This window comes from Mirounga angustirostris, unplaced genomic scaffold (assembly GCF_029215605.1).
Source record: "Mirounga angustirostris isolate CCGP_5_RB_7025 unplaced genomic scaffold, mMirAng1.0.hap1 SCAF_2, whole genome shotgun sequence".
NCBI classification, from domain to species: domain Eukaryota; kingdom Metazoa; phylum Chordata; class Mammalia; order Carnivora; family Phocidae; genus Mirounga; species Mirounga angustirostris.
The window spans coordinates 6,785,547-6,800,631 of NW_026991710.1; the positions used below are offsets into that span (position 1 = coordinate 6,785,547).

The 15,085-nt window shown below is 47.3% G+C and overlaps 1 protein-coding gene across 17 annotated transcripts in view; it reads right to left on the reverse strand.

The window, feature by feature from the left end:
• SLC2A9 (solute carrier family 2 member 9) overlaps positions 1 to 15,085 on the reverse strand; it is a 231,812-nt gene that overhangs the window by 119,961 nt on the left and 96,766 nt on the right. For 16 of the 17 annotated variants that reach the window (XR_010409283.1, XR_010409284.1, XR_010409285.1 and 13 more), the window contains one exon: positions 7,886 to 8,031. The exons of the other annotated variant lie outside the window; for it this stretch is intronic. Coding sequence is in view for 13 of the 16 variants with exons in the window: in XM_064584279.1 (XP_064440349.1) it covers positions 7,886 to 8,031 (146 nt within the window). In the remaining 3 variants the exon portion in view is untranslated. The remainder of the gene's footprint in view (positions 1 to 7,885; positions 8,032 to 15,085) is intronic. 17 annotated transcript variants of the gene reach the window in all.

The window sequence follows — 15,085 nt, forward strand, 5'->3', positions numbered from 1 at the left end:
GCTACTTTGGAAAACAGTGTGGAGGTTCCTCAAAAATTTAAAAATAGAGCTACCCTATGACCCAGCAATTGCACTACTAGGTATTTACCCCAAAGATACAGATGTAGTGAAAAGAAGGGCCATATGCACCCCAATGTTCATAGCAACAATGTCCACAATAGCCAAACTGTGGAAGGAGCCAAGATGCCCTTCAACAGACGAATGGATAAAGAAGATGAAGTACATATATACAATGGAATATTACTCAGCCATCAGAAAGGATGAATACCCACCATTTGCACCGACATGGATGGAACTGGAAGGGATTATATTAAGTGAAGTAAGTCAAGCAGAAAAAGACAATTATCATATGGTTTCACTCATATGTGGAACATAAGCAATAGTACGGAGGACCATAGGGGAAGGGAGGGAAATCCAAAGGGGGAGCAATCAGAGAAGGAGATGAAACATGAGAGACTATGGACCCCAGGAAACAATCTGAGGATTTCAGAGGGGAGGTGGGTGGGGGGAGGGGGTGACAGGATCATGGGTATTGAGGAGGGCATGTGCTGTGATGAGCACTGGGTATTATACTTCACTAATGAATCATTGAACACTACATCAAAAACTAATTATGTACTATACAGTGGCTAATTTAACATAAAAAAAAGCCTTAAATAAATTCATATTCTTTGATCTACTGTTTCCATTTCTGGAATGAATAATTAGAGAATTGAGTAATGATTTATGGTGAGGATTGTTCATCTCAAGTTTTCAAATTGCAGCGTTTCACTAATAAACACTGGAAACAATCCAAACTACGAGAAAATAAAAGAACAATGAAACAGACTATGGTAACTCATAAAGTACTGTACAATTATTAAAATTATCATGCCAAATAATTTCAATGCCTTATTCACAACATAATGTTGCAATATAATCAGCATATAAAAATGAACTAAATGTGTATGTGTTGCAAGATTATATGATTAAAATAATGGCAAGAAAAATTAAAAATTGTTAGAATCTTTATCCAGAAATGGTAAAATATAGTTTAATGTTCTTATTTTCCACATTCTTCCATATTGGATACAACGGTATGGAGGCATCATAATCATAAAAATCAAGTAAGTTAACAGGAAAGAGTTAAAAGATTCATGGGGGGGAGGGTTAAATAGGTGATGGGGATTCAGGAGTGCACTTGCCATGGTGAGCACTGGAAGTGCTGAATCACCATATTGTACACCCGAAACTAATATTACACCGTATGTTAACTAACTGGAATTTAGATACAAACTTCAAAGAAAAAGATTTATGAAAGAGGTATTTGTTTTGTTATTATTCACAGTGAAAATTCAAAAGGCCAAGGCATTCAGTAATGGACAACAGTCACAGTGCACCTTTGTGATGGAATACGATGCTGTTGCTGAACGTTTATTTACGCTACTTTACAAGTGTGCTTATAAAGAATCTTTAGTGAGATACAGAAATGATTTTGATACGGTGGTGATTTTTTAAAAGCAAAACACAAAGCTAGGTACAGTATTAATCTCTACTGCATAACAGATATATAGAAACATAGAAATAGAGCAAAATACTCGAAGTATCTGCCTCCCCTAACATGCCAGAATTTCAAATGGTTTTACTTCCTTCTTTATGTTTTTCAAATGTTCTGAGCTGAGCACAAGATATTTCTGCAAAAGAACAAAACGGATGTAAGTGGTATGTGAAGTGTGTGCCCCGAGAACAATGATGGACTGGGAGCACCCCCTGGTCTGTCCTGGCCTGCTAGCTCACCCAGAAAGGATGTCCCCACCCAGGCAGATGAACCACGCAGTGATGGCCCCACGTGGTCCCCCTGTCTTCCTGCATCTCTGCCTATAATTTTCATCCAAGTTCCTTTCTTCTTTCTCAAATGCAGGAGAAATAGCTAATTAATATGTTTTTAAAATATCCTTTGGAAGCATAAAATGTCACATAAATGTTCAACTCCCACATGTTTTATGATGTGTCTTTGATTAAATTCGCGGCACAAGTGTTAATTCCTACATTCACTTCCCTGTCTTGCCTTCTGGCGGTCTGTTATTAAAGTCTTCCCACTACTTCCTCCAGCCCCTGCATTTCAAAGCAATTGCTTGCATGGAAACACAGTCCTGCTCTCTTTACCTTTTTTTTTTTTCTCTCACAAGCTCAGTTGTCTCTGTCTTTGAAGATAAATGAGAAATACGATGAAAACAGAGAGAATGAGATTCTGACACTCAGGTGAAATAACTGTGGGTCTCACGTAGCCAGAGTATCATAAATGCCCTCAGAGATGCATAAAAGTTTCCATCGGACATTCCTCCCTGTGCCAGAAGCCCAATATCCACCTTCCTGGAGCATGGCTTTGAAAATAAGGCATTTACTGAGTTACATATCCTCTAGCCAGGTCCAAGACTGTGGAAAAATCCAACCTGATGGGAAAAGACAGCCTCTGGGGAGCAATGGGCCATCTTCTTAGCTGGCTCGGGGCCAGAGGCACGCCTGGGCACTGTGCCTTTGGTCAGCACCAGGCTTGCGAGCCTGGTTGCTGTGGGGGGTACCCCTGCCTGGGAAGCCAGGTCCCTGGGTCCTCAAATCAGCTCTGCCTTCAAGTTGCTCTGTGACTTGGGCAGTTCATTTCAGTGACCTTGTCATCTCGTCCCCTGCAAAGCTGCTTCTCCTCCAGGGCTCCCTATCTCAGCATCTAGTACAGCCTTCCACCTGGCTGATGTGCCAGACACCAGGACTTACCCTGACTCTTCCTCCCCTGGACACCGCGCCCCACTACTCACCAAGCGAACCCGTGCCCACTGCCACGACTCTAATCCAAGCTCCCGTCTCCCCACTGGACCAGTGCGGTCTCTCTGGGTTTGGCTGTGGTCTAATATTCTCTCCACACAGCAGCCTGAGTCTTTTTTTTTTTTTTAAAGTAGACTCCACACCCAGTGTGGAGCCCAATGTGGGGCTTGAACTCATGACCCCGAGATCAAGACCAGAGCCGAGCTCAAGGGCTGGACACTTAACTGACTGAGCCACCAGGCGTCTTTTTCTCAAGCGCACATCGCATCCTCTTGTTGCCTTACTTGCACCTGTGGATGACTGCTCAGGGCTCTTGAATAAAGGTAAGACCCCACAGGTGCTCTTGCTCGCCACCAAGGTGTGAAAAGTCACCCACAGGCAGGGTCCAGCCCACAAATGGAAGGTGGTTGTTTTTTTAAGGTCAACTGGTTTCCAATGTTTAAAAATCAAGAAATACGACATAAATACCTGGATTCTAACTTCTCTTGGAAATCAGAAAATCTATCAGCTGTAGCCCAGTATCTGCCATGGAAACAGCAGCAGCTGTTCCCACTGGACAGGGCATGTCCCCCCAGCCTCCACAGGCCCACCGAACCCCCTCATCTTGCCCACCCTTCATTGTACTCGCAGTACGTGGACCTCCTGCCCCTCGGGATGTGGCCCCTGCATACCTTTCCAGTGCCCCCCCCCACTCTCCCTCTCAGTGCCCCAGTCCCCCTGGGGCTTCTGCCTCTGCACAAATGACAGGGCTGTCACTTATACTGTCCCCTCTGCCTGGAACACACTCCTGCCTCTGCCTCTCTCACCCTCCATCAGCCTGGCCTGGGTAAATCCTACTAATCCTCAAGGCAGGAGTTTCAGTGTCACTTCTACAGGAAAACCAACCATTCCTGGCACCCTGCTCTAGGACAGTGCCCTACCTTTCCCCCACCATGCTGGTGATCTTTGGTTACTTGTCTTTCCTGTGAACTCCCCAGAGGGAAGTCCTGGTGTCTGATCTCCTCTGTGCAGGGCCACCAGCAACCAGCCCAACATGTGGCACAGAGCAGCTTTCTAAATATTTGCTGAATGAGGGAATAAACTCGCAACCTCTGGATTTCGCGTACATACACATTAGTAAGACAAGATCTACCAGAGGGAAAAGATGCAGAAGCAAACAGAAATGATAGCATGGGACAGGTTCCTGCATAAGGTGTCTGTTCCGGGGACATGCTGAACAGTGTCATTATTTGCCAGAGATGTTCCCCAGGGAAAGTCATGTTGGAGTGGAGCCTGGGGACGTGGGGCTTGCAAGCATGCCTGCTACCAAGGAGGACGCTGGCTCACGGAGGTGGTGACCTGCCCAGGGTTACACAGTTCCTGCAGACCATGAGCATCATAAACGTCAGAATATACCTAGTTTATGTACATGCCCAAAGCTGTAACTCCAGCATCCAACTCAGTACTCAAGAATGTGCCGCATGAGTAAAGGAGTGAGTGAATGAAGAGACAAGACAGATGTTTAAGAAAGACCGAGGGAACTGTTAGGATGGAATGTTTGCATCCCCCGCCCCCCCGGCAAATTCACATGTTGAAACCTAACCCCAAGGTGATGATGTTAGGACATGGAGCCCCTGGGAGGTGATTAGGTCGTGAGGGTAGAGTCCCCACAAATAGGATGAATGCCTTTATCCGAAAAGACCTGGAAAAGAGGATTTCTCCCCATTTGAGGACACACTGAGGAGGCGGCGGCCCACATGGCAGGAAGTGGGCCCTCTGCAGATCTGGCCCCCTGATCTCAGACTTCGCCCCTCCAGAACTGTGAGGGGTACAAACTGTCTTGTCTGGAAGCTGCCCAGCCTGAGCTAAGACAGGCTCCCAGCGGCAGGAAGGACCTGACGCTGATTTGAGGAGTGCGATGAGGAGTTGGAACTTATCTTGAAAGAGAAAAGCTTAGCCTCTATGGAGGCAGATATTTGTTTACTTTTTTAGTCAGGGAGGACAACAGTCCTATATTTGTTGACTTTAAAACACATTTTTACATTTCAGGGACAGAGGCTGTCATTGTTACATTGTTTTTATTTTTGTCACACAATTATGTTGACTTTTACAATTTTTAAATATTTTAAAAACAAAAAGCAAAAGAGTCTCTTTAATGTGGGATCTCACTTTGGTAAGGAGACTATTTCCACCATGCTCACATGAATTATAGAAATCATCACGCATGTGACAACCACAGATGTAAAGTGTGAGTTGTTTTTGCTTTTGCAAAAGAGAAAAACAAAACCGTCGCCAAAATAACCCAAAAGGGTTGATAATGAAAGATGAGAAGCAGATGCTTCTGCAGTGACCTGGATCAGGTGAAGTGTAAAAAAGGCCTACGCAATACACTTCAAAATGGTTAAAATGCTAAATCTTATGCATATTTTAACACAATAAAAAGCATTAGGAAATACTGGAAAATATTTTTAAGTGATAAATGTCATCCAGCTCCCATCGTCTTGCCATGCTTGATTCCTCTGCTTATTAACCTTCCCTGAATGAGGCAGAAGCTGGCTCTAGGGTCATGAAGGCTCAGGCATAAAGGGGCCCTGTGCTCTCCCTACCTAAGCTCTTACAGTCTTACTGTGATTTATAAAAAGAAACATATCTTTGGTCTTCCTCATTTCTGGCACAGAGCTCCTAAAACCCTTGGAATTTCCTAAGTGATAAGAGTAATAAAGGTGTTGGGCACCTGGGTGGCTCAGATGGTTAAGCATCTGCCTTCGGCTCAAGTCATGATCCCGGGGTCCTGGGATCGAGCCCTACATCGGGCTCCTGGCTCAGTGGGGAGCCTGCTTCTCCCTCTGCCTCTCTCTCTCTCTGTCTCTTATGAATAAATAAATAAAATCTTTTTTAAAAAAAAAAGAGTAATAAAGGTGTCTTGATATTCACAAAGACCCCTTTAAGCCACGCCTGAGTTTATGTTAGTGAGTGACTTTGGGACAGTGTCGAAGGATGGGGGTCGGATGCCATCAGAGCCAAGCTACCAAGTGACCTGAAATCTCCAGGGAGGGGAGAGAGCTGGATATTGAGTTCAGTTGCCAAAATGATCTCAACAACCCTGCCTTTGTAATGAAGCCTCCACAACCCTTCCCCCACCCAAAGGATGGGGTTGGGAGAGCTTCCATGTTGGTGAACATGGGAGATTCTGGGAGAGTGACATTGCGAAGAAGGCAGGGACCTCCCTGCCCTCCGCATGCCTTTCCCCGGTTGTCTCCTTCATCTGGCGGTTCTGAGTTTTATCCTTTTATGATAAACCAGTAATCTCGTAAGTAGACTGGGGCCCTGTGTCCTGTGAGCTGCTCTAACCAGTTAACCAAACCCAAGGAGGAGATCGTAGGAACCACTGATTTATAACCAGTTGATCAGAAGCGCAGGTGACAACCTGGACTTGCAATTGGCATCTGAAGTGGGGACAGGCTCGTGGGACTGAGCCCCGACCCCGTGGGGTCTGACAGTGTGTCCAGGTGGATGGTGTCAGAATTGAGCTGAATTGCAGGACACCTGGCTGGTGTGAACTGTTTGATGTGGGGAAAGAACCAGCACATCAGAATCAGTGCCAGAATCCTGCTTACACTCCGAGGGAGCCCAGCGTGTCCTGTTCCTAGCTGTGTAAGACATGCCCCATATGTGGGTCTGGAAGCAGACAGACCGGAGGCCTGGTTTCAGCTCCATGTTTATAGGAGTCAGTTTTCGACCTCATGTCTTTCAGCTTCCACGTCCACAACTGCAGAGGTGAGCCACTCACAGGGAAGCTGTGAGGGTTTGGATGGCATAAAAAATCAGTACTGTGTGATGTGCGCATTGTCATGTCTGTTCCAACTGCCGCCTCCCCCTGCAGGGGTGCAGCTCACAGGGTCTGCCAGATGTGCTCTGTCCAAGCACCAGACCATGCAGGGCAGTGGACATCCCACCATCACCAGTGGTTCATCTCCTCCCTCCCTCCAATCTTCCAGGGTACGTGGGAAGGCCAGGCTCTTCTTCCCTCATCCTGGTGGGACAGGGAGGCAGCAAGTCTATGGACTCCATCCCCTCCCCATCTCCCCAGGGCCACCGCCTCAGTCCCTCTCTCTAGTCTCTGCTGGGTCCTCCCCTCCCTTCCGACCCTTCCCGCCCCAGTCCACATGTCCACACCATCCCTACCCCAGAGCCATCTTCTAACTTGGACCTGGCCACATCACTCCCTTGCTCAAGTACCACTGGGCTCCCCAGTGCACCAGGACGAAATCTACTGGGACTCAATGAACAGGCACCTCGCCTCTCACGTTCCCCGCACAGGCTCTCCCCTCAGCCTTCAAGGTACTTGAATCCTGGCAGGGCCATTTCTCATCGCAGGCCTTTTCTTCTGTTACCCCTCTCTCTGCAATGTCTTCTCTCCAAACCCCACTTTTACCTGACTAACTTCTGCTCAGCTTCATGGCTTCATCTAGAGACCACCTCTTCTGGGTAGCCTTCCTTGATCCCACCCTCCCCACCCTGGGTGAGGCTTTCCTCCTTGCCAAGGCCACACAACAAGTAAACTGTTGAACTGGGATTCCAAGTCAGGCCCTCCCACTTCCCAAAACAGAAGACTGTGCAACCACATATTTATGTAAGAAAGAAAGAAAGAGTGAGGTAGAACAAAGCAAAACATCTTGGAAAGATGTCCCAGCTTTAGTAAATGAAAATAGCAAGCTGTAGAACAATGTGCATGGCATGGTTCCATTTTAAAAACTACATATGTTTATATAGGTTTGTATAAGCAAAGAAGAAAACCTCAATAAATACAAATTGAGCTGCTGACAATAGCTATTGGGTGGGTGGATCTGAACATTCTGTAAGGTTTGCATTTGTTATGTATTGTTTATGTTCTAAAAAAAAAATGAAAAAATGCAGTCGAAGGAATTCAACAACTGTTCTCCAATAATAAATGAAAGGCCTGAATGCTTAGGAATCCCGAGACACAGAGACGAGACTTTGGAGGCAGGCTCACCTCTGACTACCCTTGGTCCTGGAAGGGACACAGGGAACTGAGAGGATGGCATGAAATGAGAAGGGTCAAGGTGGGCAGGCGAGCCACACTTACCTTTCCCAGCAGCTCAGGCAGGCCCATCACTTGCCCGGCAAACACGCCAATGCAGATGAAGATGGCGGTCACCTGCCCCAGAGAGCCACGGATCTCCTTGGGCGAGATCTCGTTCAGGTACATGGGGAGTGCACTGAGGGCGATGCCTGTGAAAGAAGCATGGCAGCCGTGAGAGGGCTGTCTTCTCCAAGGGAGGAGTACCCTGGGCAGTGAGATGGCCCTCATCCTCAAGGAAGACTGGTCAGAGCCCTTCCCTCTGCCCTTCCCTCTGCCGTGCCCTCTCAAGAACAGCAGGATAGCCACAACACCACTCCCAGCATCTGCACAGATGGCCGATGCTTTCATGTCATGACATGCCCTGTTTCATGTCATCCATAAGGTATGGCTGGGAGGTAGATTTCATAGAAAGGGAAACAGATGATGATGGTGGTGGTGGTAGTGATGATGGTGGTGGTGGTGGTGATGATGGTGGTGATGGTGGTGGTAATGGTGGGGGTGATGGTGATATGGTGGTGATGGTGATGGTGGTGATGATGGTGATATGGTGGTGGTGGTGATGGTGGTGATGATGGTGATGATGGTGGTGATGATGGTGGTGATGGTGATGGTGGTGGTGGTGGTGATGATGGTGGTGATGATGGTGGTAATGGTGGTGATGATGGTGGTAATGGTGGGGGTGATGGTGATATGGTGGTGATGGTGATGGTGGTGATGTGGTGATGGTGGTGATGATGGTGATAATGGTGGTGATGATGGTGGTGATGGTGATGGTGGTGGTGGTGATGATGGTGGTGATGATGGTGGTAATGGTGGTGATGGTGGTGTTGGTGATGATGGTGGTGATGGTGGTGATGATGGTGGTGATGGTGGTAATGCTGGTGGTAATGGTGGGGGTGATGGTGATATGGTGGTGGTAGTGGTGATGGTGATGGTGGTGGTGGTGATGGTGGTGGTGGTGGTGATGGTGGTGGTGGTGATGGTGGTGATGGTGGTAATGCTGGTGGTGATGGTGGTGATGGTGATGGTGGTGATGTGGTGGTGGTGATGGTGATGTGGTGGTGGTGGTGATGGTGGTAATGCTGGTGGTAATGGTGGGGGTGAAGGTGATATGGTGGTGGTGGTGGTGATGGTGATGGTGGTGATGTGGTGGTAATGGTGGGGGTGATGGTGATATGGTGGTGGTGGTGATGGTGGTGGTGGTGATGGTGGTGGTGGTGATGGTGGTGATGATGGTGGTGGTGATGGTGGTGGTGGTGATGGTAGTGGTGGTGATGGTAGTGGTGGTGATGGTGGTGATGGTGATGGTGGTGATGATGGTGGTGATGGTGGTAATGCTGGTGGTAATGGTGGGGGTGATGGTGATATGGTGGTGGTGGTGGTGGTGATGGTGATGATGGTGGTGGTGATGGTGGTAATGGTGGTAATGCTGGTGGTAATGGTGGTGGTGATGGTGGTGATGGTGATAGTGGTGATGTGGTGGTGGTGATGGTGATGTGGTGGTGGTGGTGATGGTGGTAATGGTGGTAATGCTGGTAATGCTGGTGGTAATGGTGGGGGTGATGGTAGTGGAGGAGGATGTGGTGGTGATGGTGGTAATGGAGGTGATAGTGGTGGTGATGGTGAGGGAGGTGAAGGTGTTGGTGGAGGAGGTGTCAGTGCATGGTAATGGTGGTGTTAGCAGACAACTTATCTAGTGCTTACCAAGTAGCAGGGATCCTTCTTATCTCTTTATGTATATTATATATTTTTGTAATAACTCATTGAAGTAAATGTACTATTATTATCCTTATTCTAAACATGAGGAAGCTGAGGCACAGATGGAGTGACTTTCCCAAATCACCAAGTGACGTCCAGAGACGCCCAAAGGGATTATTTTGCCCAAGAGATCAGGTCTATGATTCTCGAACTCGAGCTCTTCCCACTAGCTTTACATCAGTGCCTCTTGATGTAAATCATGGCACTCAGGTCAGGCAGATGCTGTATTACCCATTTTACAGCATTTTATAGAGTGCTTGTCGGTTTCAAGAAAGTTTTCCACCTGCAGCTGGGCACGGCCATTCTCAACGCCCTTCACAGGCCTACCAACATCTACAAATGCACTTGCCCCAGGCTGACTCATGGCACGTTGGGAGCACAGACGGCACACTCTGGAGCCACACGGCCTCCCTATGAGGCTTTGGGTGGGGACTTAGGGTCTCTCAGCCTCGGTTTCCCTCTCCACAGATGGGGATGAGAACCGAGCCTCACTTCATAGGACTGCTGGGGGCCTGAGACTGGACCGGCCCCATGCTTCCCTCATCGTGCAGGGCCCTGCAAAGCAGTGCTGACGGCACTAGTTCTTACTGTCTAATTTTCCACCAGACTGTGAAGGCATCAAACATTTCTTTCCTGCCCTGGCCTCCTGATGCCTCTAGCATGGTTCCCGAAACACTTTGGGTACCAATCAATGTGCTTCCAGTGAAGCTGATATGCACCCCAGTTGTTAACCGCCAGGGAGGCTTCCTTCAAAAAAAATTAGTAGAAGGAATACGTGGCCCAGTTAATAAGCTGAGGATCTCATTCACTGCATCTCAGCCCAGAATAACTTTTCCTGGCTCACCAGAAAGGCAAAGACGCTTAAGGTACAAAGAAACGGGAATTAGCGGCAAAGTCACACATAAGCCAGAGGATTCGCGTTTCTACCGTAAACACACACACTGAGAGCAGCTGGGCTCGTGGAAAAACAGGCTGACCACGGACCAGCGTGGCACCTTGCTGCTGAGGGGCCAGTGCAACCGAGGGACAGACGTACGAGGATTCAAGTCCCAGAGCCTGGCTTCCTCGCCAGGTGACCTTGATCAAGTCAATTAGCTTCTCCTAGTCTCAGCTTCCTCACCTATAAAAATGAGGGTAGTAATTGCTGTCTATTTCTGGTGCAGTGGGAAGGACGTTATTACATGTAAGGGTCTGGCCGCACGTGTAGCCACTTGACAGGCACTTAATAACAGTCAGCTTCCTTTCCCTGATGCTCCTCGGGCCCATTGGGGCTAATCATCCCTCAAAAAATGAATGAGAAATGATAGGGCTGTGGGAAAGAGGTGGCATGGTCACGATGAAGGGCCTGTGGCCACAGATGGGACGGTAATAATACCTCCTTCATACAGGAGCCGGGCACACACGGAATGTGTGTGAAATGCTTAGCAGAGGGCCCGGCATACAGCAGGCTGTCAATAAATGGTGACTGTTCTTACCGGCCTGTCGCGAAATGACATGGCAACATGAGATGCTGTGGCTAAACCGCCGGTGAATGAGGAGGGGGTCTACACGAAAGCCGCCACCCCCCAGTTTGCTGGGGACTGTCCTGGTTTTAGCACTGCAAGTCCTGTGCACCAGGAGCGCCCCGAGTCCCAGGCAAACCAGGGGATAGGTCATCCAAGGCCCGTGGTGCTGCACCAGGCGTCCCACACCACTGAGTGGCTTCTCTCGACCTATGACCCCCATCCCCTGCCACCCTTCCTCCCCAGGGGCCCCAGCCTTGGGGTTTACTGGACGCTCCGGGTGCATACTGACTGTGGGATATTGGCCTTTGTTGCTATTTTTATCTGGAACCTGGATTGTCAGAGCCCCCTAAGCTGGCCCCCGACAGGCTTCCTGTATTACCACCCCCTCGGACGTGACCTCATTTGGAAGTTGTCTGCAGAGGTAATCAAGTTAGGGTGAGCTCATCCTGGATGAGCGTGGGCCCTAAGTCCAGTGACTGGGGTCCTCCTAAGAGGCCATGTGCAGACACAGAGAAGGAGGCCATGTGAAGTTGGGGTCAGAGACTGGAGTGGTGTTGCCACAAGCCAGGGAAGGCCAAGGGTGGCTGGCAGCTGCCAGATGCCAGGAGGGCAGAGCACGGAGCAGATTCTCCCTCTGGTTTTGGACTTCTGGCCTCAGAACTCTGACAGCATCACTTCTGTTGTTCGAGGCGCTCCAGTTTGTGGCCCCAGAAGAGCAGCGCACCTCCTCACTGAGGCCTTCCCTGACCACCTGCTGCAGTCGGCCCCTTCCCAGCGCTGTCTCTGCATCCGGTCCTAGCTCCTCCCAGCACTTAGCGCTTCCTGAAAGTATCTAGTCTGGTTTACTTACTTTACCACGGTTTCCCCACCAGAAGCCACAGCGAAGCTTCATGAAAACTCAGTGCCAGCCCCAGGACAGGTGCTTGATCGACATGTACTGAATGGGTCCCCATGCCATTGTCATTCTACTGTTATTTATTTAATCGAGGCTGCAGAAAGGCCGAGCGGTGGGGCACCAGTGGCTGGGACTTGCACACCCCTGCCAGGCTGGTCCTCGGATGCAACTGTGGTCCACGGGAGCAGGCCCCGGTGGGCAGCGACTCCGAGCAGCGAGCAGAGGGCAGCATGCCCCCGGCTCTTAGCTAAAACATCAACAGTTCCAATGTACTGAGCCTGCTACAGCTTCCGAGGCCTTCCCCTTCCTCGGGGCACGGGGCCTGATGGTGCGCGAGGGGCGGGCAGGGGCACACTCCCTCACACGGGGCAAGCTTGGCTTCCCGATTCCTCCCAGAGTCCAACTGGAGCAGCAGCTCTAAGCTCTTGAAAAGCAGAAGGGACCTCGGAAAATATTCTCCAGGGGAATCAGAGAGGCTGAAGGAGACCCTTTACGGACAACTGGAAATGTGCATTTTCCCACCGGAGTGCAGAAAAACTTGAGCCCAGTCCAAAGCATTTTACTGAATATGACAGTCTTAACTTTTGAAAATGAAAATATGACACATATCTTTAAATTGCACAGTGCAGTCTGGGGAATCATCACAAAATGCACACATCTGTGCAACTTCACCCAGGTCAAGAATCGACCTATACTCCAGTACCCCAGAAACCCCCCCACCCTGCGCTTCCTCAGAATCATCATCCTCCCCTTCTCCCCAAAGATCACCACCAGCCTGACTGCTTTCACCAAAGCTCCGTGTGTGGAATCATAAGGGATGTGTTGCTTTTGTCTCTCATCTCGTTGTGCTTTTCATGGATGTGAAATGCATTCACGTTGTAGCACGTAACTGTAATTTGTTTGTTTTTATTGCTGTGTGGTATTCCAACATGTGATATATCACACTTGATCCGCCTTCCTATTGATGGACACTCCAGTGCTTTCCGGTTTAGGATTAACACTAATAGTGCCCCATAAACATTCTTACACAAGTCTTCCAGGGCACACTCATGCAAGTTTATATATACATTGCAACCATAAGATACATTTGTTCAGTTTTAATAAAGCCAATTTTCCTAAATTATCACACCAATTTACACCTTTATGAGAGATGTATGAGATACATTTCTTTATCCATTCATCTATCGAGGGGCACTCGGGCTGCTTCTGTAATTTGGCTCTTGTAAATAATGCTGCTATAAACGTAGGGGCACATGTATCCCTTTGAACTAGTGTTTTTGTATTTTGGAGGTAAACACCCGGGATTGTCATTACTGAATCATAGGGGAGTTCTATTTTTAACGTTTTGAGGAATACTAATATGATTTTATGTATCTTTTGGCCATTTTTCTGAAGACGCCCGTTCCATCTCTTAGCCATTTTTGTAAGAGGTTTTCTGTCTTTTTATTATTGATTTGTAGGAGTTCTTAATGTGTTCTGTATATGAGCCCTTTGTCAATTTCATTCACTGCTAATATTCTGCTCTCTGGTTCGTCCTTTCATTAACTGATTTTTTTTTGTATGAGGTCTTTAATTTTAACGTCCTCCAATTTTTCAATTCTTTTACTTTAAACTAGTGCTTTTCTCTCCTGTTTAAGAAATCTTCCCCTATCCTAAAATGGTGGAAAGATTATATTGCATGTTATCTTTTGGAATATTTACTGTTTTACCTCTTATCTTTAGAGCTACAATCCACGTGGGATTGATTGTGTATATGAGGTAAAGCAGTGTTCAAGTTTCACTTTTAATGGAATGAAAATGTCCGAGTGTCGATATAGATGTAGCATTTGCCACCTTGGAGAGTGCAGTCTGTACTTTATCCCTAAGACAATTCCCCAAGGAGGAGCGGCAGCAGAAAAATACACATACCAACTCTTGAACCGTAAGCCTCTGCTTTACATGAACAGCTAAGCTGTAGCAATTGTAACTTAAGCTATCACTGTAGAAATTTCATGGCCATACACATAAGCAAAAAGGTTCTCTTATGGTTGCCAAGATGAGTACTTTCCTTCCTTGTTACCCCAAGAATCCATGTTTCCGGAAAGATGCAACACATAAAAGCATTCTGTTTTAAGCAAATTTCACATACAATTTTCCAAGCACAAAAACACAGATGTGCATGCACATCTGCACTGTTCTTGGAGTCTGCAGCCCCCATCAGGCTACCACCGGTGCCCATTCCCATAGAGCACAATCACAGCCGAGGACCAGCCTGCCAGGATCTGCAGTTCCCAACCCCAGGGGGTTCCAACTGATCTGACCATCATTTGTTGAAAAGACATCCCTTCCCTTCAGATCTCCAGCCACCCCTTCGCCATAGGTAAGCGTCCATATATGTATGGGTCAACTTCAGAAGTCTCATTTCTCTTCCACTGATTTATTTTTCTGTCTTTGCCCCAATCTGTACTGTCTGAACCCCTGTAACTCTCTAAGTGTTGATATCCAGTAGATTACGTGCTCCCATTTTTCTTCTGGAAGATGATCTCATGAATTCTCAGCACTCTGCATTTCTCTATACATTTTAGAAGTAGGCTGCAATTTCCATTTTACAAAACCTGCTTGGATTTGCTTGGGTTTGTACTGCATCTACAGATCAATACAGAGGGAACACCTTTATAATGTGGAGTCTTCCAATTTATGAACACGGAATACCCCCCATTTATGTGTCTAATTTTTCTCCACAAAATTTTATAGATTTTTTTGTAGATAATAAGGAGATGAGACATTGCACATTTCCCATTAGACTTATTCTTAGGTATTTAATGGTTTTTATAACATTTTAAATGGTATAGCCTATAAATTTCATTTTCTACAAATACAATTGCTTCTAGTGTATTGACCTTATATAGAAAGATAACTTTGCATTTAGTATTACAAGTATACAAGTACAATGACCTTTTATCCAGAGACCCTGGCAGCCAACTCCACTCACACATTCTGAAGTTTATTTATAGATTCTTTTAGATGGTTTATACATTCATGACATCTGTGACAGATGGCAGTTTT